Source organism: Cordyceps militaris, assembly GCF_000225605.1.
Source record: "Cordyceps militaris CM01 unplaced genomic scaffold CCM_S00003, whole genome shotgun sequence".
Lineage (NCBI taxonomy): Eukaryota > Fungi > Ascomycota > Sordariomycetes > Hypocreales > Cordycipitaceae > Cordyceps > Cordyceps militaris.
In genome coordinates, this window is record NW_006271971.1 from 1,277,498 (window position 1) to 1,301,151 (window position 23,654).

General features: G+C 52.5%; 8 protein-coding genes across 8 annotated transcripts; 5 read left to right on the forward strand and 3 right to left on the reverse strand.

Moving 5' to 3' along the window:
- Window positions 1-2,093: 2,093 nt before the first annotated feature.
- Window positions 2,094-2,531, forward strand: CCM_04013 (uncharacterized protein; the record flags this gene model as incomplete). The annotated part of the gene is made up of 2 exons (XM_006669161.1): window positions 2,094-2,183; window positions 2,286-2,531. The coding sequence occupies 2 exons, from the start codon at window positions 2,094-2,096 to the stop codon at window positions 2,529-2,531; spliced, it is 336 nt and encodes a 111-aa protein (XP_006669224.1).
- A 7,157-nt stretch (window positions 2,532-9,688) lies between these two features.
- On the forward strand, window positions 9,689-11,370 carry CCM_04014 (membrane-tethered transcription factor (predicted); the record flags this gene model as incomplete). The annotated part of the gene is made up of 2 exons (XM_006669162.1): window positions 9,689-10,220; window positions 10,286-11,370. The coding sequence occupies 2 exons, from the start codon at window positions 9,689-9,691 to the stop codon at window positions 11,368-11,370; spliced, it is 1,617 nt and encodes a 538-aa protein (XP_006669225.1).
- A 963-nt stretch (window positions 11,371-12,333) lies between these two features.
- On the forward strand, window positions 12,334-14,530 carry CCM_04015 (amino acid transporter, putative; the record flags this gene model as incomplete). The annotated part of the gene is made up of 9 exons (XM_006669163.1): window positions 12,334-12,426; window positions 12,509-12,529; window positions 12,614-12,822; window positions 12,877-13,079; window positions 13,140-13,174; window positions 13,230-13,350; window positions 13,407-13,750; window positions 13,813-13,935; window positions 13,997-14,530. 9 exons carry the CDS (start codon window positions 12,334-12,336, stop codon window positions 14,528-14,530), a joined length of 1,683 nt encoding a protein of 560 aa, XP_006669226.1.
- A 2,202-nt stretch (window positions 14,531-16,732) lies between these two features.
- Window positions 16,733-17,257, forward strand: CCM_04016 (uncharacterized protein; the record flags this gene model as incomplete). Its single annotated transcript, XM_006669164.1, has 1 exon — window positions 16,733-17,257. One exon carries the CDS (start codon window positions 16,733-16,735, stop codon window positions 17,255-17,257), a length of 525 nt encoding a protein of 174 aa, XP_006669227.1.
- Window positions 17,258-17,502: 245 nt separating this feature from the next.
- On the reverse strand, window positions 17,503-18,474 carry CCM_04017 (isopentenyl-diphosphate delta-isomerase; the record flags this gene model as incomplete). The annotated part of the gene is made up of 3 exons (XM_006669165.1): window positions 17,503-17,735; window positions 17,794-18,132; window positions 18,273-18,474. The coding sequence occupies 3 exons, from the start codon at window positions 18,472-18,474 to the stop codon at window positions 17,503-17,505; spliced, it is 774 nt and encodes a 257-aa protein (XP_006669228.1).
- Window positions 18,475-19,463: 989 nt separating this feature from the next.
- Window positions 19,464-20,918, reverse strand: CCM_04018 (DNA recombination/repair protein RecA/RadB, ATP-binding domain; the record flags this gene model as incomplete). Its single annotated transcript, XM_006669166.1, has 5 exons — window positions 19,464-19,775; window positions 19,837-20,159; window positions 20,209-20,502; window positions 20,568-20,620; window positions 20,680-20,918. 5 exons carry the CDS (start codon window positions 20,916-20,918, stop codon window positions 19,464-19,466), a joined length of 1,221 nt encoding a protein of 406 aa, XP_006669229.1.
- A 291-nt stretch (window positions 20,919-21,209) lies between these two features.
- Window positions 21,210-21,461, forward strand: CCM_04019 (uncharacterized protein; the record flags this gene model as incomplete). The annotated part of the gene is made up of 1 exon (XM_006669167.1): window positions 21,210-21,461. One exon carries the CDS (start codon window positions 21,210-21,212, stop codon window positions 21,459-21,461), a length of 252 nt encoding a protein of 83 aa, XP_006669230.1.
- Window positions 21,462-22,260: 799 nt separating this feature from the next.
- CCM_04020 (Glyoxalase/bleomycin resistance protein/dioxygenase) lies at window positions 22,261-22,662 on the reverse strand (the record flags this gene model as incomplete). The annotated part of the gene is made up of 1 exon (XM_006669168.1): window positions 22,261-22,662. The coding sequence occupies one exon, from the start codon at window positions 22,660-22,662 to the stop codon at window positions 22,261-22,263; it is 402 nt and encodes a 133-aa protein (XP_006669231.1).
- Window positions 22,663-23,654: the final 992 nt, after the last annotated feature.

Genomic DNA, 23,654 nt, shown 5'->3' on the forward strand with positions numbered 1-23,654 from the left:
AGAGTGTGCAAGAGCTTTGTCATCTTTCCCCGTTGCGACGAGCTCGCGAAGATGGGAGCGGTAGGGATGGTCAATGTAGCTCTGTGCTCATCAAATCATGGGAAAGAAGTGAAAGACGTGGTTGAGAGATCCGACATCCGGCCATATTTCGTGAATTAGATGGAATAGTGCAGAAATCAAACGACTGCAACTCGCCAGCTGGCAGGCCTCAGCACTTGGCAGCTGCCAAGCCATCACCACAGTGCAGCAAACGCAACCCAAGCCGCGCCAGGACTGCCATGGTTTTTCACGTGCTACGAAGGCTGGACTATTAGAACACACAGAAGAATTAGAACTGATTTGTTCATGGGCTGGGCTCAAGAAAACTAAATCGGCCATATTATCCGCCGATTCTCACGACGGCGGGTGGCCAGCTCTTACCAACAAGCCGCCAGACGTGGTGCCCAACATGACCGTCCGAGACAAGCACAGCCATGGCTCGGACGGTTTCAATACTTCCAACTCGACACTACTTACACTGGGTTATTAGTGGTTAAGCAAGCACCAGTATCTTTTACTTGCTAACAACTGTTTCGTCCATCTCCTCCCCCGGCCTGTCCTCTGGCTTCCCACATGCTTCACGCCTCCACTCCTCTGCCAGGACATTGCAGTTGCCCAGAGCGGCGCTCTAACACTCCGGTCGCAGGTGAATCCGAGCGAATGCTGATCATTCGAGAGGTTCGATTTGTCAGTCTTCCTCCCTTCCTATTGCCAGCTACGCCCTCATCAAACAGCGCCTCCGTCGCAGACTCAGCTGTGCTTTTCAGCCCTGCGAGTCATTCACGTCTCCCTGTCGCTATCCACCTGCCATTGAGAAAGGGAGCCGGTGCCTATACTTCATGGGGTATATTCGGCCGGGGGGGGGGGGGAGGGGGGGCTGGCGGCCGTGCAATGTGCGATGTGCTCATCACTGCCGAGCGCCACAACAGCCATCGTCACCGTCGCAATATTTCTCCTCTTACGGTAGTAGGCCTTTTTCCAGCAGGCTTCGGTATAATGAGCCAACTGCTGTTCTCCCATCGGATTCGTTGAACATCTGCTCAGCACGGCCTTGCAGGGGCCCTGGTTCATACGCAGAACGAGGGCATGTCATATGTGGCCCTGCTGATTATCCTTGCCCTTGTCAACCGAAAAACAAGGGAAAAGATGAGACACAGCAAGCCTCTGGGTATTAGATTCCGCGTACTCGTAATGTGGAGAGCGAATAACCGAGTCGGTTAGGCGGCGCCCAGCCAAGCTTGATGATACGATTAGGGTGCCTCGTCCCAATGAGCCAATCGCGCATCGAATAGGGTCACCGGTCCCTCTTTTACAGCAAATATCGAGCGTAACTACCAGATATTGGTATTCATACCATAAATACAGACATGACGAATCGTGTTATTGGATTATGACGGCGCGATCTTCGTCCGAACCTGTACCCAGAGGCTGGGCGATCCTCGTGGGCTTCTGGCCGATAACTATGCATGATCTGGTCTGCCGTTTATTCGGTCCGGGCCATGTCCTCAATGGTTTTGGCCGTGGCGCCGCCCACGAGCTATGTCGGCAACTGTGCAAGCTACAGACCAATCAAACCTCGCTCTCACCCGGCGATACGACGGACCCTTTCTCACTGGGCCGCCACATTGTCACAACAGGAACAGCCCGCAATCCGGTTGGCAATGGCAATCCCATCTCTGAGTATGCTACGGTCGAGTGTGCTTTCTGGAATTGCGATGAGGATAGGGAGGGGGCCTGAATTCGCATGGTCCTGTCGATCATCCCGTCGAAAGCATAGTCATCCAGTAAGAGAAGATCTCGTACTAGATTTTGTTGAGTACTTGAAAAATCATCACGATTCAGGCGCCTCCCAAGTAGTCCGTGACCGCATGCGCATGGAAGAAGAATGGGGAATGAGTATCGCGATAATTGCTCGCTCCGCACCGCCGTTTCTCTTTACGGACATAGTACTACCACGGCCAATTTGCGTTATTCTGGGTCTGTTTGTTGACCCCAGACTTTTGAAAATATCCGCGGAGAACTCTAGACCGCTCTTGCCGCTAGCTAGGAGCAGAATGGCTCTGACATGGCTGAGTTTCGCTGCTGTTCGCGACAATGTGTCCTCCGCTGTCTGCTGCGTCAATGCATCCCCTCGACCTGGCTCGGTAAGGCTCGTCCAAAAGGACGCCATATTTGGGGGATAAGTATTTCCTGAAATGAAAGGCGCCGTCGTATAAATCACTGGTGGCGTTGTTCACGCGGACAAGCCGTCTGAGGCGACGTCGACGAGCTTCACCCTAGGGGGGTTAATGAGCGTAGGAGTCCGTTTTCGTCTGGCTTCTTTTCACGGATTCGGTGGCGAAAAGACGCCTTTCCCTAGCCGATGCTTTGCTACTGGCGAGGTTCTGCGCTTTGCCGCCATGATTGTCGGTTTCGACACGGAATTGCCGGACGGCGGCATGCCTGCTAAGAAGGACCGCGTTATGCCTATGCATGTCCTTGACAAGACCTGAGAGACGGGCCACAAGTGATGATGATTTTCTGAGATGATGCTGGGCGGTTGAAAAGTCTCGCAGTCACGACATGATGAGACGAGAGCTTATTAAATACTTTGCTTTTGTTACACAACTGAGGAGTTGGGCACACGAGTTGGGAGAATATGACTTGTCGGAAGTAGCTTCCGTTTTGTCCGCATAAAGGAAGATGAATATAGAGATGTCTAACAACATTTCGGCGATGAATCGATAAATCGATTGTAGAGTGGAGTTTTCCCACGGCTATAGTCGAGTGACTATTAAGCTCAAACTTGCACTATGACTAGTCAACGTCGGTCACTGTACTGCTAGGCATGGCAGCTCCGGTTTAAATAATAACGCACTTATTTGCATCTTAAATTCAAGGACCAACTCTGTGTAAGCGTTTCAACATGAGACTTCGGCCTTTGAACCTCGACCATCACTGCTCTAGACTCCAAAGACCGACCTGTTTTTTCTTTCTTTTTTTTTGTTTCAGCCTCTTCCGCGTTAGCTCCCGTCGGCATAAATGCCCTTTTCTTTGACACGTTTTCTTCTGTTAGGGCTATCGGGTTCCCCCCTGGTCAGCCGATTTTGATTGGACCAAACCGTCCAGGTCTCGCCTTTTTACAAGAGCAGCATGCAGGTGGACAAAACCTGCCGGGTTCCCCGAATGATGTGCAAAAGGACCCCCGTCGCATAGCTGTTGTGGCGTTTATGCCTCGAAATTGCCTGCAACTACGGCCTTGGCGAGTTCCACGACAAGCTAGTTGATTAACAGAGAATTCCACGAGCGTATACATGCGTGGCGAGAAAAAAAAAAGACTACATATTGAAAATATTGGGAACAACAGGGCACACATAGGATGAGAGATGGAGTTGTTGAATTGAAGTTCTGACTGGTGGGATGGTGCACACATGGGCCAGACATACTGGGTGACGGGGGATCGTTCCTCCGGCTTCCGGGCCGTCTGTCATCAGAAAACGCCGACCAAAAAGGCATTTTTTTAATATTGTAACACATTAATAGCTAAACATATCCCCGAGTAGCCGCCGAGAAGGCCCATTGACCTTGCACAGTCTAGACCCTGGCATTTCGCTTTGCGCCGCCTATTTGTCGATGCTTTATAACAAAGTTCAGCACCAGTTAGCGGCCAAACAGCCAGCCTCCAAGACGCTATTTTTCTGCAATGACAACAAGAGCTGGCACTATCACATACAGACCTGCAACTCACGGCACCCCGCAATGCCAAGGCCACTGGCCGGTTTCCAGTGTCCACCAACAGCCATCTCGGCTGTCGCAACGACGGTGATGCTGCGCACCTGTATGTAGCCTACATGGACACTTGGGCGTCTTCTAGTGAATACCCTCCATCGCCTTGTTGAACTACATCGTTGTCCATCGTGTTCAGCCTCAGCACCAAGGACGAGGTAAACCGGCCGTGTTGTACCACTGGACCCCTTGCCGCAGGTTTTCCGAACTTCGGAAATGACGGAGTCCGCTTACAGAAGCTTACAGACATTGCCGCAGTTGCACCAGCAAACCTTATTTCGTGGACTTTTGTCACGCACGCAGCCCACATGCACTGGTACCACAGTAGGGCTACCTCCGGAACTAGCATCTCTCGCTGCCCTCGGAGAATTCTCCTTGGGTCAGGCTGAATTTTCTATTGGGCGGATCTTGACGCACTCGGGAAACTCGTAACGCCCCCGTCCACACCGGCTTTTCGAGGTTGCGAGCCAAGGATACAAGCGCTCAGCTCATGACAACGTTCGATACCAACCTCATAAAAGCTCACCCTTGACATGTTCGGGGACCTGCATCTCGATTGCATAAAGGTCCACCCTGTAGCAATCCCAACCCGGGCCCCCGGAACAGAACCCCCGAGCCAACAGGATACGCGCAATGACAGGAGCCCTAACCCTTGCATGACATATGCGGAACATATATCTGGGTTTACTTGATGATGGCAGCATGTCCGTTCCCTAAAGGTTTCCGGTTCTCGTTTGGTAGCTAAAGTTTCCGTGCGACGACCCTGTTTGATTTCCACTTAATTATAACGTTCAACTGTCTTTACCACACGAAAATGGCAAAAAAATGAGGACAGTCTGTCTAGTTACAGCCATGACCAATCCTCCCCTGAGAATTTAGTGTCGGGGTCTACAGCCCCGCAAGGGGACTTGGTGGGAAGAAACTGGTACAATAGTCTGTTCGTGACACCACCGTTAGCATTGAACCAGCGATGTGGAATCAGGCCGCCGCTGCACTACGGCGGTTTCCGCCTCTGCCTCTGAGCTAGTCGGGCGCTATGGACAGACTCATTGACCCTTGAATGGGCGCGCTGCTGCAAGTCCTGAATCGTGGAGGCGGGCTTGGAGCGTGGCAAATTGAGTTACTCACTACCACGGGCGATAGTGAGCAAGCACCACAAGGGTTCTAGAGCGTCAACAAGCACAGCAAAAGAGGGAAGCGGCGGGTTCGGGGTGGACGGCATGAAGAAAAGAGAACTACATATCTAAGCCTTATAAGGTGGCGTTGAAAATGGAGGGACAATGTGGTCTCGAATCGAGACCAAAAGCTTAATCAGAGACGGGAAAAAAGATATCTCCGGTATTGCAATTAGCCGGATAGGCTGGGTAATTTGGATAAGCTGGATGATCTGGATAACTTGGATAAGCTGAATAATTTGGATAGGATAACTTGGATAAGCTGGATAATTTGGATAGGCTGGATAGGCTCGACACTGCTCATCGGGAAATCAACTTGGATTCTACATTCTCACGAGTCATAGGCGAACAATGCCTTGACATTATTTCACTGGAGACTCGTAATTCGACGAGTAATAGTGTCCGGGGAGAGCTCCGAAGACAGCTGAAGCGGCACGGAAACATGTGGACCATGATCTTTTGACGACCAAATCAGGAAGTTGGCAGGGCGAACTAGGAGAATTATTGACACTTTCATCTCCGATGCACGGTAAATCTACCAAATGATGTAAAAAAAAAAGATGGCAAGGGGTAGCTGGAAAGCAGGTCGTATTCTCGTAGACGACGCTAAGGCGTTGGTCATGATGCATCGAATCTACAAGTCGCCGTCAGAGCCCACAATGAGACGACACCAGATGAGACTGGAATGCAGAGCAAGCATGTGTATAGACAGATGACAGCTAGGCAGCCAACAAGGTTGTGCAAGTGGTGGTTTTCCATTTTTCATTCTCCATTTTCCCATTTTTTTTTTGACAAGTCTCTTCTTCGTGATTCCTGTTACACAGAGAGACAATTTCCTATTACGCAGAGAAACACACCCACGTGCTGCTCAGTCACATGACGTTATCAAAGTCGCGATTTATGTACGCCAATCGTCCCAAACATCCTTGTCTATTCAACACACTGTGTGTGCCTGGCGATGTGGCGGGTACATACACAGGTGAGGGGTCCGGGGCGACCGAGATGGAGCAACTGAAACTCGTTGTGAGCGGAGAAGGGTCCTGTTTTTTATTAGCTATTCCCTCTTTTTCATCTTTTCATACCAAAATATGCATGGGTGACGCCATTGGATGAAAGCCTCCCTATGGAGCTGGGTTGGCCAGGCGGTGCTTGATCGGGGAGCAACGGGGGGGGAAGGGTCCTCAAAGCGCGCCAAACCGGCGGATCTCTACGGAGCCACGTCCAGCTTGTCTAGATGGATGGGTGTCGGGTCCTCACCAACTATTTTTTTTGCTCAGCTATGTATGCTTGTTGAGCTGCGGAACGGGTTGCCGTCTTCTTCTCAAGGGCAAAGCCGCTGGCAACCTCGGCCGAGGACGGGACGACGGCAAAAACGGACGGATCATGATGTGGAGTTTGAGAGATTGCCGGTTCTGTTGTTCCTTGGTTTTCGGTTCTAGGGGGGGGGGGGGTTTCCTTCAGTTTTTTTGCTTCTGTGAACAGGCACCGGTTGATCCAGGTTGATCAAAAGCCCCCCCCTGTAATATGTAGAGCCCAGAAATGCCTAGCTCAGAGCGTTTTTTTAGGTGGTAGTTGACTTTGTGGAACAGAAGCCAGAAGCGCGTCGTAAAATAGGTCGTCAAAAGGTTCATCGGCGAGCAAGTTTGGGCGCAGACGACCGAGCAGAATGGCAAAGGAACGTGTCTGATTGGCCAATTTACTCGAAGGTTTCTCTTTGGTTTGTCCACTCATGATTTGAGGACGGCGACCGGACCACGCTCCGGAGCTTCATCAAGAAACTGCTGGAGTTGTTGCTGGGCAAAGCCCACACTGGCGGGTTTCGGTGGATGGGTGGCGGGAAGACGATTATGCAGCAAGCCCTAGTTTTAGGGGCGACCGTTGGAGCGTTCGAAGTGGCGTAATCTTTTTCTTTTTCTTTTTTTTTTTTTTTCATCTACATTGTAACTATTTTATTATACAAATTACACCGCAGTGGCTTCCTTGAACGGTTTAGCCACAATGTATCGGGGCGACCGACATGGGTGCCGAGCCTCGGTTCGGCCAATCATCTGCGCCAGACTCACAGCCAACCTGCTTGAATGGGACGACCTAGTCGTACGATGACTCGCGGCAACCCAAGGCCAAGGCTTTTTCATTGGGTCCCCCTTCGTTCCAGTCTAGGGGTTCTGATAGATACTATTCTTCGTTTTATTGCCTGGTTGCGCATCTGGGGGGCCAGAGTTTTGGGAAGTCGAAGGGGGAGGGGGGAGGCGCGAGTTTCCCTTGTTCGTCCATTATTGGTTTCTTTATACCTGATCAACCATCGATCATGGATCGCCAACACGTTGCATTGGGGGCTTGGACAGAACAGCCCCCACGAGTTGAGTGCCGGACAAGGGGGGGAGGGTCCCTGGCTGGCCGCAAGGGTTGTGTTGGCGCTCTTGATCCGACACGGCCGGCCGGATTGGCACCTTGTCCAGCTTGACAAAAGACCGTCCCCGCCGCCCCCGGTGGCCGGTGGGCATGCCGCTGCGTAGCACCGTAGAGCTGTGCAGGGATCCGGGGGCCGGAAGGGGGGGGGCCAGGCCACGTCTTGAACGAGAGAGCAGCGCCCCCAATCCGTGCCCAAGTCGCTTGCGGCCAAGAAAAGGCGGCCCAAAGGAATGAAACAAGAACTAGACAACAAGGGGGGACATTTACTGGTTACGTACTTGCATGCTTGGCCTGCAGTCGTCAATGTCTCGCGCGCGGCCAGTGGTTGAGTTTGGACGCAAACGATATGTGACAATGGGCTTGGCTTGTCGATGTCCATGCAAGCAAGCTTCCCTTGATGATGAGTCTTCTTTCCACCCCGGTCCCTTGTCCTTGTCACAATCAACTTTGTTAGCTAGCGCCTTGTCCTGGTCACAATCAACTACGTTACTGGCAACACTAGCAAGCTTGTCCCGCCCCCCAAGCCAAGGCTATCAGAAGGAGACTAACAAAAGTCGAGATGGGCATGGTCACCCATATTTCAAGATTTGGAGAGACTAGGATTGCCTGTCCATGCAACCCTTGCTTTGCTGTGTCGTTTGCAACGTGTCTCACCTGCCATAAGGCTGTCGTCAATGTCGAGTCTGTTTGTTTTTCTAATTTTCTAATTTTCTAATTATTTTTGCTTCTTCTTCCAGATTACGCGTTTTATCTTTGACCGTTTCTTTTGGTCGGTTACTTTTCCAAAACGCCGCCCTTTCCGACCTCGACAGCCACCACAGAAAATCTGTCTCAGTTGGAAAGCCAGGGGACTGGGACGGCCAATGGGCGGTGGGCAAAGAGCCCCCATTCTTCGGTAGTCGCAAGAACGCAAAATATTGTCTCTGATTTACTTTCCCAAACCTCTTTCTCGTCTTTGATGCCCGCGTACAGACAACGCGGTATCCACAACCCCAACCTGTAAATCATGTAGATCCCGTCACGTTGGCAACTCAAATGTGTAAGTGCTGTGGGAGTACGTGGCACAGCTAGTAAACTAGGGCAAACGGTTCTGCGGTGATAGGCATGTACCAATAATTTCTAGCAGAAATTACCGGGCTCCCTTGTTAATAATGGGCACCGAGGGTGCTTAATCGGAGATAACCGATGCGCGTTGGCGCCCGGCAAAACTCTACTTGGCGTAACGCTGCCACTGAAAATCGACACGTCTCATTCAGCTGGGGGCAGTTAGTTATTCACTCTTGACTTGTTTTGGGGCATCCTAGGGAGCTACCGGAAGGGAAAAGAAACCCGATTGAATTTTAGACCATTAGCCTAATTCCCGGTGAACCGCAACCACGCACGCCCACCGTGCGCCTTGTAAGAGCTCCCTCGTCTTCATCTTGTGGCGGGTGCCGAGGTGATTTCTGATTATCTATTGCTTCACTCGCCAAATGCTCGGCAGGCCTCCTCCAGACAACTATCCACCACCGTACATGGGTGGGTGTGCGTGGACAGTGGACAACTTGCCCCCCCCCCCAAAGTGCGTGCCTGTGCCCTTTCCTAGGCGGAGCAAGACGCAAAACAAATCGCCTAGCGCTCTTTACTCTTTTACCTCTTTGCTTGCTTCACTCTGTTTTAAACACCCCCTCACCGTAGTTAACAAGCTATGCTTCAAAACTGGCCCCTACATGGCGCCCCGCGCCACTCAGCTTTCCCGAACAAGAGAATAACTGACAAGAACTAGCAACAACAAGTCTTAGCTCGAATCCGAATCCTCGCTTTGGTCGTTTTCCTCTTTCTCTGATAAACATACAGTTTCCCGAGCTATATCAACTTAAAAACAGTGACACACAGGTTCCGATCTTGGATCCATCTTGGCAGCATCCTCTTTTTAAGTCTTGACCTCCCGCCCTTCCCCCTCCGCCACCAACGACTTGGCCTACTCATCAATCATCTTCACCTCGATATACACCGTCCTCGCCATTATAGTCCACACCTTCCATGTCCTTGATTGCCCTCGATAGAGGTTTCTCGTCTTGCATCCTCCGAAGCTTCATCAAGTCGACCCGTTCACCGCTATACGCAGTACATGACAGGCAGTTTCACGATTCACCTCTTCAAGATACTGCTCTGACCTAACTGGGCGTTATTTGAAAAGTCTTGACAACAAGGAGAAAGGGACAACCCGGACAAGAAGGAGGGTATAGAAGAGAATTGGCAATCGCCTTACCTCAAGCACAGCCCCCGGAAACCAGCTTCGTTGCTCTTGATTCTACATGTCGCTGCAACTGTATCCAGCACCTTCGCTCCTCCTGAATACTCCCTTCTGTGGCCACAACAACTGCACACACCTGGGCCTTGCCTCGCCAGTGCAGGCAGAGCACTTCTCTACTGCATTCACCTCGAGCATGGACAATACTGCACCACTGCGTCACAATCTGAATGGCACAACCTCGCGTGCTGCCATCAACAAGCAGAGTACCAGCCCGTCGCCCGGGGTCCAGTCAGCCTCCATCGTCATGACTGCTTCTCCGTACCACGATCCATCTCCATCCGCCTCGTCAAATCTGACCCTCTCATCCGACGCATCTCAGGAACGAGAATCCAAGCGACCCCGAACCATCCGAAGCCAATCGGGAGCCGTCTCTGGAGCCTCGACCGACGGCGGCGACGCAACGGAGCATCATAGCCTACACGGTGCGCACGACCATCTCAACATGCACTATTCACAAAATCCCGGCATGGTCAGTCAGTCAAGGTATGTCAAGATGGCCTCGCTCTTGAATGCGGCCGTGCCAACGACACCCGGTCTTTGCGCGACTCAACCAGCTAACGAGCTATCAGCGCTAGCATGGGGATAGTTACATCGTCAGCGATGCCGACCGATACATATCCAGTTATGGGTGCACCCTACTGGAGCAGCAGCTCTCTCACCACAGAGGTCATGGACAAGCCCACCTCGGGGAATAGTGACGCTAACAATACTCTCGGAGGACCAGGGCAACTCCCCGGTGGTGCTCAGTCCCAGATGTATGGAAACGGTGCGGCTTGGGCGGGTCACAACATGCCGATGCCAATGAATCCGATTCCACAATACGTGCCACGGCGGATGACAAACGGCACTTGGGAGTCGGAGCTCCCGCACCACCAACACTCTCACCAGCAGATGCTACCAGACGGTAGTCTCGCATCGCCCTACGAATCGTCAGCAGGCGCGAGCAACCCTTCGCAGCTTTATGGCGATTGTTCCATCGTAAATGGTCCGTCACACCGCATCGTAACCTCGAACGGATACGAGGCTCCCAACGGCCTCTCGACACCGACGGCGTCGCATCACCCTCCCGGCGCGGCCTCGGGCTGGCCACAGTCGGCATTCCACGGCCCCGGCGGCAGCATGGCCGGCAGCCGGCTAGCCATGGCCGGCCTGTCCAAGGACATGAAGCCCAAGATCCTAGCCTCGTCGGCGGCCAACGCGCTCCGGAGGAGCCCGGTACAGCAGCGCGCCACGACGCCGACGAAAACAGCCAAGGGCGCCGCCGGCGCTGCTGCTACTGCCACTTCGGCCACCGGCGCCGCCGCGGGAGGCGGCGACCGCACCACGCACAACGACGTGGAGCGCAAGTACCGGACAAACCTCAAAGACCGGATCGCGGAGCTGCGGGCGGCGGTGCCCGCGCTGCAGGCGCAGCACGACGCCGAGTCGGACGGCACGACGAGCAACGCGGCGCCCAAGGTCAGCAAGGGCACCGTCCTGAGCAAGGCGACCGAGTACATTCAGCAGCTCGAGCAGGCCAACCGGGTCATGATGAGCGAGCACGAGCAGCTCATGGACCGTCTGCATACGCTCGAGGCGATGCTGCAGAATGGCGGTGGCGGAGGCGGCCGCGGGCTGCCGCCGCAGCAGCAGTACGCGCCGAATCATGGCATGGCCATGTTTGACCCCAGAGGCTTCAGCTGACTCGATGCTGGGCTGCGAGGCTGCGCACGTGCGGCAGCTGCATGACTGATTCGGCGTTGGTTCCAATCCCACTGGACCTGTTGGCAAGCATTGCGTCTCTTATAGAGTGCTTTTACTACCAGCCAGTTTTAGTTTTCATGTCAACGAGGGTTGTTTGTTTCCTCTTTGCGGCGGCCGGTTTAAATATACGGAAATCCGGCCCCGTGTTATTCCAGCCTGCGAATGTCGTTTGTACACGTTGTTTTTGGTTTTATTTTTTTTCGGTATGATGCTACATGTACTACACGATCATGTGGATCACCATTGCTGCTATTATTCTTCTGCATAGAACATGGAGAAGTGGCACGGAGTTTTACGCTGGGGGTGCGTAGGATACGCAGCGAATTGAGGGGCGTCTCAATCAAATCATGTTTAAATCATATATTCGCCGCTTATCGGCTTGTCAGAGACGTTGATGCATCAATGAAATGGACTCGATTATTGTTCCTGTACAATGTTGATCTCGCAAACGAGACCAAGTCATGCGGGTGATGAAAATGAAAGAGCAGACGGATAAGTCTACATCTTATCAGAAAGGTTTACTAGTAAAAGGAAGACAGGGATTGGAAAAGAAATAATAAATAATGAGGAGAAACATAAAGAAAACTAGAAACAAAATAAATAAGTTAATAAATAGTAAGAAATTAGTAAGACTAAGGAAGAATTGTAGTATTCCTACCCGGCGGTTTATTTCGTCTCCCTGGGGCGGTCCCAACTCGAAACATTTGCTGAAAATACAATGCAAAACAAAAATGTTATTTCTGTGCCTAATCTTTCACATTGTTCATCTAAAGGAACTGAACCTGCAGTGATGTTGCCGTTTTCACTCCTGCAAAAACTCTATTTTTCCACCCCAAAGACGATGTCGCCGTTTGCGCCAATTTCGACAAAACCTCCACCTTGCATCGTCAACGCGCAGAAGCCATGGCATCCGAACTGCATCAAAGGCAAGGCCACGCCAAACCCGAGACCGAGGTCGAGTCGGAAAGCGAAAACAGAAAAGATGAGCTAGTTTTGGTATTTGCGCCGGCGACCGTTCTCGGTTTTGCGCAAGTCGCTTAACCATGTATTGCCAAGTCACTAACTAATGCTACCCCAGGAAAAACTTGGATATAAGCCGGTATGCCAAGACCATCGAATGCGAGATCCGTCGCAAGGGTAATAATACAACTTTTTTCGGCAAGGCACTAATTGCCGGAAACAGGTCCTGCACAGGTCCCTCAACGCCTTTCAGAACTTTGCGACGAGCTTTGGTACGTCCACCCCCTCGCCCTCTCCCCTGCTCAATATTCTCGTCAGTAGAACGACTGGGGGACTGACTATCTTTGGGATTCAAGCTGCTCTGTACTTTATCGGCGGCGTTCGCGTAACGTTTTCCACCGGTATCGCCGCTGGTGGCAACTTGGCGTACTGGTATGTGGCTGGAACGAATGGGACGCGCAAGGGAACGAGGAACTGATGCTGCAGGAAAAAAAAAAGGACGAGCTTCATCGTGACGTGCGTTTTTACATTCATCACAGCAGCCGTCATTGCTGAAATATGCTCGTCTCTTCCCCTTGCTGGCTCCATCTACCTCTGGGCCGCCGAAGCGGGCGGCCCTCGATATGGACGCCTCTTTGGCTACGTCGTTGCGTGGTGGAGTACAATGGCGTGGACGACGTTTTGCGCCAGTAAGTAAAACAAAGTTGCTATCCTCGGCTTGCTTGCGCACTTCCTTACCCGAGTCCCAGGCAATACACAGGCTGCTGTCAACTACATGCTGTCGGTAGGTTTCACATCGTGACACGACTACGGACACAGACGCTCATTCCTATTCACAGGAAATTACGGTATTCAACCTCGACTTTCCGTCAGACAGCTCCAGTATCAAGTTCCGCGCCGTGCAGTGGATTGCCACTGAAGTCATGCTCGCGCTGGCCGCCATATGGAACCTCTTACCCCGTCAGTCAGCCCTCGACTGCCTCGCCAGAATAGCCAGACCGCTAACAGCCCAGCAGCGAGATACTTCAAGTGGATTTTCTACTTGTCCACCGGAACCGTCCTGCTCGACTTTGTCCTGAACTTGGTCTGGCTACCCATCGCGACCAGCAGAACCTACGGGTTCCGCTCCGCACACGACGCATTCCTGACGACGTACAATGGGACCGGGGCGCCAGCCGGCTGGAACTGGTGTCTATCGTACCTTGCTACCGCCGGGATCTTGATCGGATTTGATGCATCTGGACATGTGGCCGAGGAGACGAAAAACGCAAGCCTGTCGGCGGCAAGAGGGATATTCTGGAGCACCGTTGCCAGTGGCCTGGGCGGATTCGTAGTGGTGATTCTATTTTTATTCTGCGTTGTAAGCTCATGCTGTCAGAAAGGCTCTCTCCGAGCAAAGTATGTACTAACTCTGGGTTATAGCCTGATGCCAATACGCTCTTCTCGTTTGGTGGTGCTCAACCATTCGTTCCCCTCTACGCTGCTATTCTCGGAGAAGGCGGACACATATTTATGAACATTATATGCGTCGTTGCCCTCTGGTTTGTAAGTTCTAGTCTTTTTACGCACTCAATCAATGCGTTTGAAACTGACCAGCCCGGAACAGAACACGGCCATTGCAGTTCTCGCTGCGTCGCGATTGGTATTTGCCGTCGCCCGAGATGGCGTTCTGCCCTTTTCTCCATGGGTGTCCAAGATGGTCAACGGCCAACCGCGGAACTCTGTCCTAGTCGTCTGGGCGGTTGCCTCCATCGTCACCTGCACAATTCTGCCCTCGGCCGTCGCCTTCACCTCCCTGGTGTCGGCGGCCGGCGTGCCTTCTGCGGCCGCGTATGGGCTCATCAGCCTCGGTCGCCTCTTCCTGACGCCCAAACGGTTCCCCAAGCCCGCATGGAGTCTCGGTCGCCTGAGCAAGCCCTTTCAGGCCATCTCGGTCTTGTGGAATGGCTGGGTCGTGGCCGTCTTGTACTCGCCGTATGTCTTCCCCGTCACGGCCGAGACGCTCAACTATGCGCCCGTCATCATGGCCATTGTCACCATCTTTGCGGTTCTGTCATGGTGGTTTGTCCCAGCCGACAAGTGGCTTCCGAGCAAACGAATACAAGAGACACTGGACGCAGGAGAAACAAGCACGACATGAGGGCACACCATTCTCATTCATTCACATTCCCTAGTAAACATAAGATGTAGAAACATAGAAGGCATTATTAATTTTTTTCTTGTGAGTTTATGCTCTTCCTCTATGCTTCCATTCTACCTGGGCCCGAAGCCAGAAGATCGAGAGCCGCATGGAAAAAGATATCATGCCAAAGATAGTAACGTCGAACACGGGGTGACCGCACGCAAACCCCTGCCAACCGCACAGCTAAAAGGGGTATAGTATAGAGATTAAAGAGGAAAGGCGTAGAAGGTATCCACATATGCACTGTGTTTTGATTCGTTAGAAATTTTTAGCTGATTTAGCTAGCGGGGCTACAGTCAAAGCATTGTCGCTTCAGCGTCAAGCTTAGTCCACCACACACGGGACAGAACTAGTATTTATACGACGTCTGTTGAATCCACCGAGTTACCTTGAGCTACCTGTTTACTTTATTTCTTAAGAACTAAGAGAGACCTTGCGATTGCATTTTGTGTACAAGCGGAGTGGGGAGACGGCGGACCAAGTGTGGACGTAAAAGCGAAGTCCAGATATATTAACGCTCCCCGTTTGTGAATGAGGGGGATTGAGGCGACTCCTCATGGCTGCTATAGGCAAACCGCTTCATCCAGTGACCACACCATTTCTGAAAAAGCGATCTGGGTAAGGCCTTTGAATTGATGATTCATGAATAAATGTTTGTTTTGTAATCTTATATATTTCTTGGTTTTCTATGCGCTTTGCAGGTACCTTTACATCGACAGTACTGCATGGCCCATCAGTCTGGTCAATGCCGATGGGAGGTGACGACAATACACGCCGCAGGCCGGCACAGGTGCTGCCACATCTCGCTTGCGATAAAGTCAATTCCAAAACAGAACCGGTGCTCTAAAGACGCTAGCAGCCGCCAGATTGTATAGTATGACATATATTTGGTGGGAATTTCTACTCGATTGATATACTGATGTCGTGAGTGCGACGATAAATTGCTAGAATTTTTTAGTATCTACAATATATAAAACAATAAGCTGCATTACTCTCAACAAGTTCGGGCGGATGGTTTAGTGGTATAATACTCCCTTAGCATCTCATCCAACTGGAAGATCCCGCTTGGGAGTGGTCCGGGGTTCGATTCCCCGTCTGTCCAACTAAGGTGGTTTGAATCCACCATTCACTTTTGCACTTTTTACCTTCCGACTCCAGCACCCTCCATCTATGCATGGCCAGGGGTTGTTTATTTCAACTCAAAAGCTTTCCATCTTTCTTTTTTTCTTTTTTTTTTTTAAACGCTGCCGCGGTTTAACAGTATCCTTTTCTGTGCTTAGGCTGCGCGATCACTTGCAGGGATTGTAGCAAATCAAACTAACTCTAACGCAGGATACTTCAGGGAATGAGTTCTAAACACTGAGATATAAGTACCGAATGTTACCACACATAAGTGACGATACATACGAATACGGGCACAATTAACTATCGCCAGTTTGGCTCGAGTGCAATCTGGCGAAGCCCCAACACTGCTAAAGGGATGCATTTCACATCTCCTCTCTAAGCACATCACTAGCTACTACAACAACTCCAATACCTGGCTATTTTTTCATGTTCTTGTAGAACCACGAACCGGCCGCAGCCACCTGCAGGCCACGTAACCACAACGGCGCTGAGGGGGGGCTGAGCCACTGGGCTGAACAACGGATCGCCAACAACAGCAAAGTGACGGCGGTAAATTGATTGCTGTAGAGGGGTTGCGTACGTCTGCTCGGTCCTGGTGAATTTTTCGAATTTTTCGCACCATGTCCGGATCGAGCAAGAATGAGCGAAATCTACGATGCGGAAGCGGCCTGCCGCGGGCTGATAGGCTGGCTTATACGGGTGCCTTCCTGGCGGGGTCCTACACCCTCGCCCAGTACCTGAGCCTTGTTAGGAGGCAGCCGAGTTATGAACTTTGGTGTCTGCCTTGTGAGCTTGGAGGAGGAAAGTAGGGTCTGTTTTCCCATTGTCGTCATCTTCATCGGATGGTCCGTCTTGGTTACTCCTTGCACCACCTACTTATACCACCATCCCTCGCCACATTGAAACGCAAGCGGAAGCCGCAACCACATGTGCCTGTGTTTCCGTCGCAGACCGTCCTTTAAATACCGACAGCTCCATTCGGTTGATACCCTCCTCGAACGACGCAGACCCTCGCCAGCGCCCCTCCCGCGCACCATGGGCGTCTCCGTCCCCGGCGCCCCTCCCACGCCGCCGGCTACGCAGCACACGGCCGCCACCAGCGGCGGCATCTCCGCGACGTCGCCCTTTTCCCAGCAGCGCGAGCGCCTCATCCTCGAGCTGCTGCCGTTCAAGGACGCCGCCAAGTTCCACGAGTGGCTGCGCGGCGGGCCGGTGCAGGGCGCGTGGCGCGAGTTTCAGCACGACCTGCTCACGCACGTGCCGGCCGACCGGCCGGACCCGGACAAGGCCAAGACGGCGCAGGCGACCAAGGACGCCATCAACACGCGGTCGCAAAAGTTTCTCTTCTACCACCCCGACAAGAGCGACTGGTCGCCCGAAGACCACTACGTCCGGTTCATGACCATTGTCATCTTGGACTCGCTGCTGGCAAACCTGTGGTCCGACTCGGACTGGAGGAAGAGGAACCTTGATATTTGCAAGGCCGTGTACGAGGTCTTGTTTTTCCTGAAAGCATCACACTATATAAACCATCAAGATCCGCCAGGCTATTCGTGTTAGCATCATGCCAGCCGCCCGTTTATATATGTCTTCTAAATTTTGGATGCTCGTTGTATTCGGTATGATGGCACTTGTACTTAGTAAATGATAGCCAAGGAAGATCCAGTGCCCCTCTCTCACATGAAAGCCTTCCCATCCATGATGCTAGGTAACAGAATGGTCGCTCTACGAGAGCGGGTGGTATATAGAACAAATCCCGGAAGAAGAATTTGGTGACTCGATCGCCCTCCCCTTTTTCAATCGCTTTACATTCTGTGGATCTTCTCGTCGTTCATGTACTTCTCGAGGCCAGAGTTAAGGTTTGCCCACCACTCAAAGAGGAGCGAGTTGCAGATGAGCTTGAACCAAGGTGTGAACTTGAGGCTGGGGTCCTCGAAGAGCTGCTTGAGGCGGTCAGGGCTGACATATTGGGTAGCCTGGACTTCGTTGGGACTGGGTTTCAGGTCGACGTTGGCTTTGATGAAGAGGATGTAGTCGACTAGGCGTCACTGGTTAGTCTGCATCCCGGGAACGGAGAACCACGAACCGATACGTACTCTCGTGCTCGCCCCATTTGCCGTCGCTGGGAGCCTTGTAGTGGATGCGGGTCAAAAAGCGGAAGTTTTCGATTGGCACCTGCTCCGGCTTGATACCCAGTTCATGGTCGAGCTTGCGCTGAGCGGCGCGCTTGACGCCCATGACGGCATCGGGGAGGTTGGAGCCTGTCTCGCCGGGGATACCCAGCGGGTGGGAGCAGCAGGTGTTTGTCCACATGTCGGGGAAGGTGATCTTTTCGGAGGCGCGCTGCTGCAGGAGGAGCTCGTTCTGGTCGTTGAAGAGGAAGACGGAAAAGGCGCGGTGCAGGAGCCCCTTGTCGATGTTGGTCATGAGATGGCCTAGAAGGATCCCGGCGGGGAGACGGGTTAGCCAAGGGGGACAAGCATGGAGCGCGGGCTGTTGGTGCCCGGCACGACAATCAGACAAAGGCTGCGCGACATGAATTGGATAGGCAAAAGGCGACGGACGGGGCACCTACAGAGCTTCTTGCTGGCCTGACCGATGGGCATGTCGTTCTCGTCGAGGACGATGCAGACCTCGTCCATCAGACGAATCTGCTCCTCATCGTGGCCGGACAGTGCCTCGGAGGTGGTGTCAATGTCCGGGAACAGGCGAAGGATGGCGTCGGCGGTGATGGGCTGCGTCGCCGTCGTGGTGGTCGTTGTCGTGGTGGTAGACATGGCTGTTGGTGTGAAGAAAAAAAAAGGCGGGGTGACAAGAAGAGCACGCGCAAAGCTGGGAATGCTGTCGCTGCAAGCAAGGTCGTGCGGGTATAGGCTAGAATCAAGCAAAACGCAAAGGAGGAGAATAGTGAGATTGAGTCGCGTGCAGACTGTGGCGACGGAGATGATGCGTTGAGGAAAGGGGTCAATAAAAGATTTGGTGGTGAAGTGGCGGCTTAATGAACGGCTGCCCCTCATTCCCCATCCACAATCTATCAGGTATTTCAAATGGCCAATCGATGTCGACAAGTGTGCCCCTCTCCTCCTCTCCTCCGCAACTCGCAGCTTCGAGCTTTTCTCGGTATCCAGCCAGCCACTCCATGTATCGTCTCTGGCGGCTAGGCAGTCAGCCAGCCGCATTTGTTTTGCCGAGTCCTTGGGTACCTACCTACCACCCGACTGCCATCTCGGATTCGAGTTCGGTGCAGATTTGCCGCCCCGCACTTTTACGAGCTGCTCGGATCGATGTATACGGATCTGAACAGGAAGGACGTCCCTTTATAGCATTATTAGCCGAGTTCCGTTAAAATATGCTGCCTTTTCAAACAATCCCTCAGAAACCTCTACCAGTAATTACTCGGGTCTCAGGACCAGAAGAAACCGGGAAAGGCGACTACTAACACCGAGTCGGTGGGGTCAACAAACCCGTTTCTCGGCGCCAGATGAATCTCCTCATGGACGATTCTTCACGGAGAAAATACAACCTGCATTTCTTGCTAGACTTGCATTTCTGGTTGATGTTGAAAAGGTATTTTCCTTTTGACGATAGCGATTTTGATGATATTTGCTATGGTAACATCCCTGGGCTTCTAGATTCGGCAGGCTGAAAGCTCAACTTCAGATTGGCCAATGCACAGGTGACGATACTCCTACTCATTTACAAGTATGCTCTTCGTATTACTTTCGGATCGCTCATTATTGGCCTGGTATCCGTACCCGGAAATCATTCATTCCGCGTTACTGTCCAACTCCTCGGCCTGCTCCGCCCCCTCGGCCTCGTCGTAGCTATGATAATCCTCCTCTGCTTCCTCCTCGTCCTCGCTCCGCCCAACATCCTGCCCCAATATGATATCCTCACTGCCCTGCCACTGTGGAGGCGGTGCCGGCAGGGAGGCTTCGTCTTCGTCTGCCCAGCCGTAGTCCTCATCCTCGCTGTCAGGCACCTCGAGCTCCGTCTGTCCAATCTTGCGCTTCTGCTGCGCCGCAGCCGCCATCTCCATCGGGTGACCCGCCTCGTACTCGACATCTCGCACGCCCGTCTACGCCCAAGTTAGTACAACACTGGCTGGAATGGCCGCTCTCTTGCGGGGTTGCACCCACCAGTTCAACTGTGAATGCCGACGCATTGTCAACCATGTCCATCACGGTGTGACCGTCCACTATCTGCACGCCCGCCAAAAACACACTGTGCGGCGTGCGGCCCTCCCACGACCAGTTTCTGAATAGCACAATGCGCGTGGAGATTCCCTGCTCCCATACCGTGGCGTTGAGCGCTGGGACAAGAGTAGCGCCGTGCTCTGACTGCATCTTGGTCGCACACTGAGACAGGATAACGACGGCGCAATTTCGAGTTGCGGCAAGCTTATTGAGCAGGGAAATTATTGTTTGCAACGCTTGCATTCGCTTTGTGGACGCATTAGGCCCTGTGTCTCTCGGTTAGCATGTTGTTTGGTTGCAGACGAATCTGTGTACCTTGGGGCTGCTTGGTCTTTTGCTTGACGACATGTGACCGGGGCAGCGCCGCGTTAATCAAAGCCGAGACGCAGTTGATGACTATTAGCGATGTCCCTGCAGGAACTGTTGTGCTAGAGGGCCGAGACAAAAGTGCCAGGAAATGAGGGAGCGTAAAGCACAGGTAGCGCGTGAAGCGATCTCCGTTCGAGGCTTCTTCTGCAGAAGCACGGGCGCCAGCACTCCCTTCTTTACTAAGCTGGATGTTTTCCAAAGCGGCCGAGAGTCTTGAATCTGGTGTCTTGTGGAAGCAATCTATTATACCGTATGGTCAGTCCGATGCGTGGATGGCGACTTGCACGGGGTGGTCCGTAACTGACCGATCCAGACCACGCCACCATCGTTGGCGAGGGCATTCGCGGCCAGTTGAGTGCTGATTAGACGTTAGCCACAAAAGTCCAGGCAATATCGAAGAGGTAGCCTCATTCCCACCCCAAAGCTGTTCTTCCGCTGCCTGGCGGGCCCCATATCTCCGTCACCTGCCCGCGTTTGATACCGCCTGACTGGGCAACTGCACTGCCATATCGTTGTGAAGAGACTGATGAAGGTGCTAAGATCTTATCTAAAGCTTTAATTCCCGTGGATATGCAGTTCGAGCCCTTGTCCTCTAGATCCTCTAGCGCCTGTGACGCTGATATGGTTGGTAGGCGATCTGCTTGTAGGTCAGACATTGCCTGGTTCGAACTCTCCGGCGTGTAGCATCATACGTGTGTTTGATATATCAAAACTGGCTATATCACTGCCATGTATTGAATGATAGTCCATTCTTTGGCGACATGGTCTTGGACGCGCGTGTTTTACAGAATGCAGATGGTCTAGAGCGCGCCAAATCACGAACTTGTCACGTCGATCACGTGACCATTGAAGCTTTTGTCATATTGGAGTATTTTAAACCCAACAAAAAAACCCATGTCAATTTATGTGTATTGTTTAGCAGTCATGCCGGTTGACTATCAAAGGTCATGCATGCTTCATTGTTGCTTTCCCTGCACTGTGTAGTGCAGTGTGCCAGGGATCACTTGCCGATGCTACTCCTGGAATGTTCCCGCCAAAGTTTGTTTCTCCGCATCTTCTTCCTGATCGCGCGCTATGGCTTGCGCATCGCAGAGGCTGAAATGACTTTCCGAAGACGCCGCTTCCACTCTGCTCTTTCGGCCAAATTTTCAGGAAACGGACACTTCCTACAGCTTCCGGACGAACGGAGCGAACAATGAAGTGTTCACAACAGGGATCGGGTACAGCAAGTGGCCTGTTCAGAAACGACGCATAACATGCCATTCCTGTTTTAATGTTACAGAGCCAGGCACCAGCAGCAAACCCGAGTCGGTCTGCGTGCATGACGGAGCCATATGGTTCGACGGGTCGGGGCTTTAAAATGACTGGTATCTTTGTAATAATAAGCTGAGGGTGAAACGGGCTGGGCCAAGAGAGGCTTCCTGCAGATCCAACAGACGAAAGCAGAGCCAAGCCTGATGGCTGACGAGGCAAGGATCCCCCCCTACATGACCTACATGACACTGGCCACCTATTAGCACGCAGATGCCGTCGGGTATGGCCTTGTCGATGCAGAAACACTAACAACGGCAGATGCGCAAAAGGGTGTGGTGCCCGGCAAATGCACAGACGGCGACGAGTTGTAGGTTGGCTGTATCTGCACGTACGAATAACACGTTGCGTTGTCGGTGTGTGGAATATGCAACACAAGGTGGCATGGCATTACAAGGTAACTGATGATCAAAGCTGGGTTTCGAGTCCGAGTTTGTCGTTATCAACTGTGGCTTGCTGAAGCATGGCGCCTTTTGATCTGTAAATAGATATGCGAATGGCGTTTTCGATTGACCCCGCAAAGCCATGGCCTGTTGTATCCTTTTCGCCGCGCCGATTGCACCACTCGCTTTGTTGGTAGTAGCATTTGCTCGATTTTTATCCTATTTTTTTTCCTTTGTTTTATTGACGTGCCTCTGTAGTTCCACCTCGTCTGTGTAATCTTCCTCGGGCCTCGCGCGACCCCCCTTAGGCAGCCGGGTTGACCATGTTGGCCAGCACGATCCGATAGCCATCCGGATCTTCAAAGGTCTTGCCCTTTTGGTCCCAGTACGGGTTGAAGCTGGCCACGGCGGCGAAGCCCTGCGCCTGCATGCGCGCGACGGCGGCCTGGAACGCGCCGTCGTCGGGGAGGTAGAAGATCAAGAGATTGTCCGCGGTCGGGGCGCGGCCCACGGCATGCCCTCGCTTGCTCGTAAACTCGAGATGGTAGGCGGCGCCGCGGAGCCCCAGCATGACGCCGTCGAAGCCGTCGTGCTCCCCGAAGCGGAGCAGGATCGCAAACCCCAGCCCGTCCCGGTAAAATGGGATGAGGGCGTCGATGTCATCGGTCGGCCGCGCGACCCGAAGATGGGCAGCGTGAAGGGACATGGTTGGATTGTTGTCGAAATTAAATGACGTTTGAGAAGAGGAAAAATCCAATCAAGAGAGTTTCCGTATGTACATGCGCGCAATATAGTGCAAACAACTTGAACGTTGACCCTAGGGTAGCTCGAATCAGCTACCGGAAGACGGCGTCAGTCGGCGTCGTGTAGCGCAGCCAGCCACACAACTAACTCCGAGCTACAGTTGCCCGGCTCCTGTCCGGATTTTACGTCCTTTATTATTACCCAAGGTAGTCACGCAAGTCAGAGAGTACGCCCTGGTATATCAGTAACCGAAGTTGCTACCCTAAATGTGACAGATAGTCTCATCGACTCCGACTCGTCGCTGGTCAGCTGGCATACCCTGAACCACTCACGAATATAATTGTGCGTCTTCTCATCATTCTAGTACGCGTGAGCATAGCAGCTTCCTTTGGGGCCGATGGTCTACGGTGCGAGGAGGGGGCCAAGTTGATCTACCCCAGATTTACCACGTCGAGCCACCATCAAGGCTAAACCGATGTCACCATCTGCATTCCATCAGAGCGACAGTGGCGCCGTGTGATTTGACCAAGGCCGGCCAGATATATGGGGATGTAAATTTTTTCCTCGTCTAACTAGTACAAGCATCTCGCGACAACTTGCCCGAGTAAATAGAAGAGCGGTCTAGCAGTTGGCAGTGGCTTCGTACCAAGAGAGCCCCGCCGCCGTTCATTTTGCTCTTTATCAGTACGAGTAATGAGCACAACCGACTAACCAGAAGGATATACTTTGTAGGGTCACGAATGGCGCCGAAAATAATGCCCCAAGATGGGTCGCTTGCGGTGACATTTTTTTCTCTTCTGTGACTGGGCCTGGCACGTCTGTCCCGCCTCCCAAACATGTTTGATCTGTAGTTAGAGCGACGTATTCCGGCAGCCGCAAGTACCAGTATGTGTGAGGCCAATAACAAGAAAATAAGAGGCTCAAGGCCAAGATTTCTTTTCCCGCCCTGCAAGC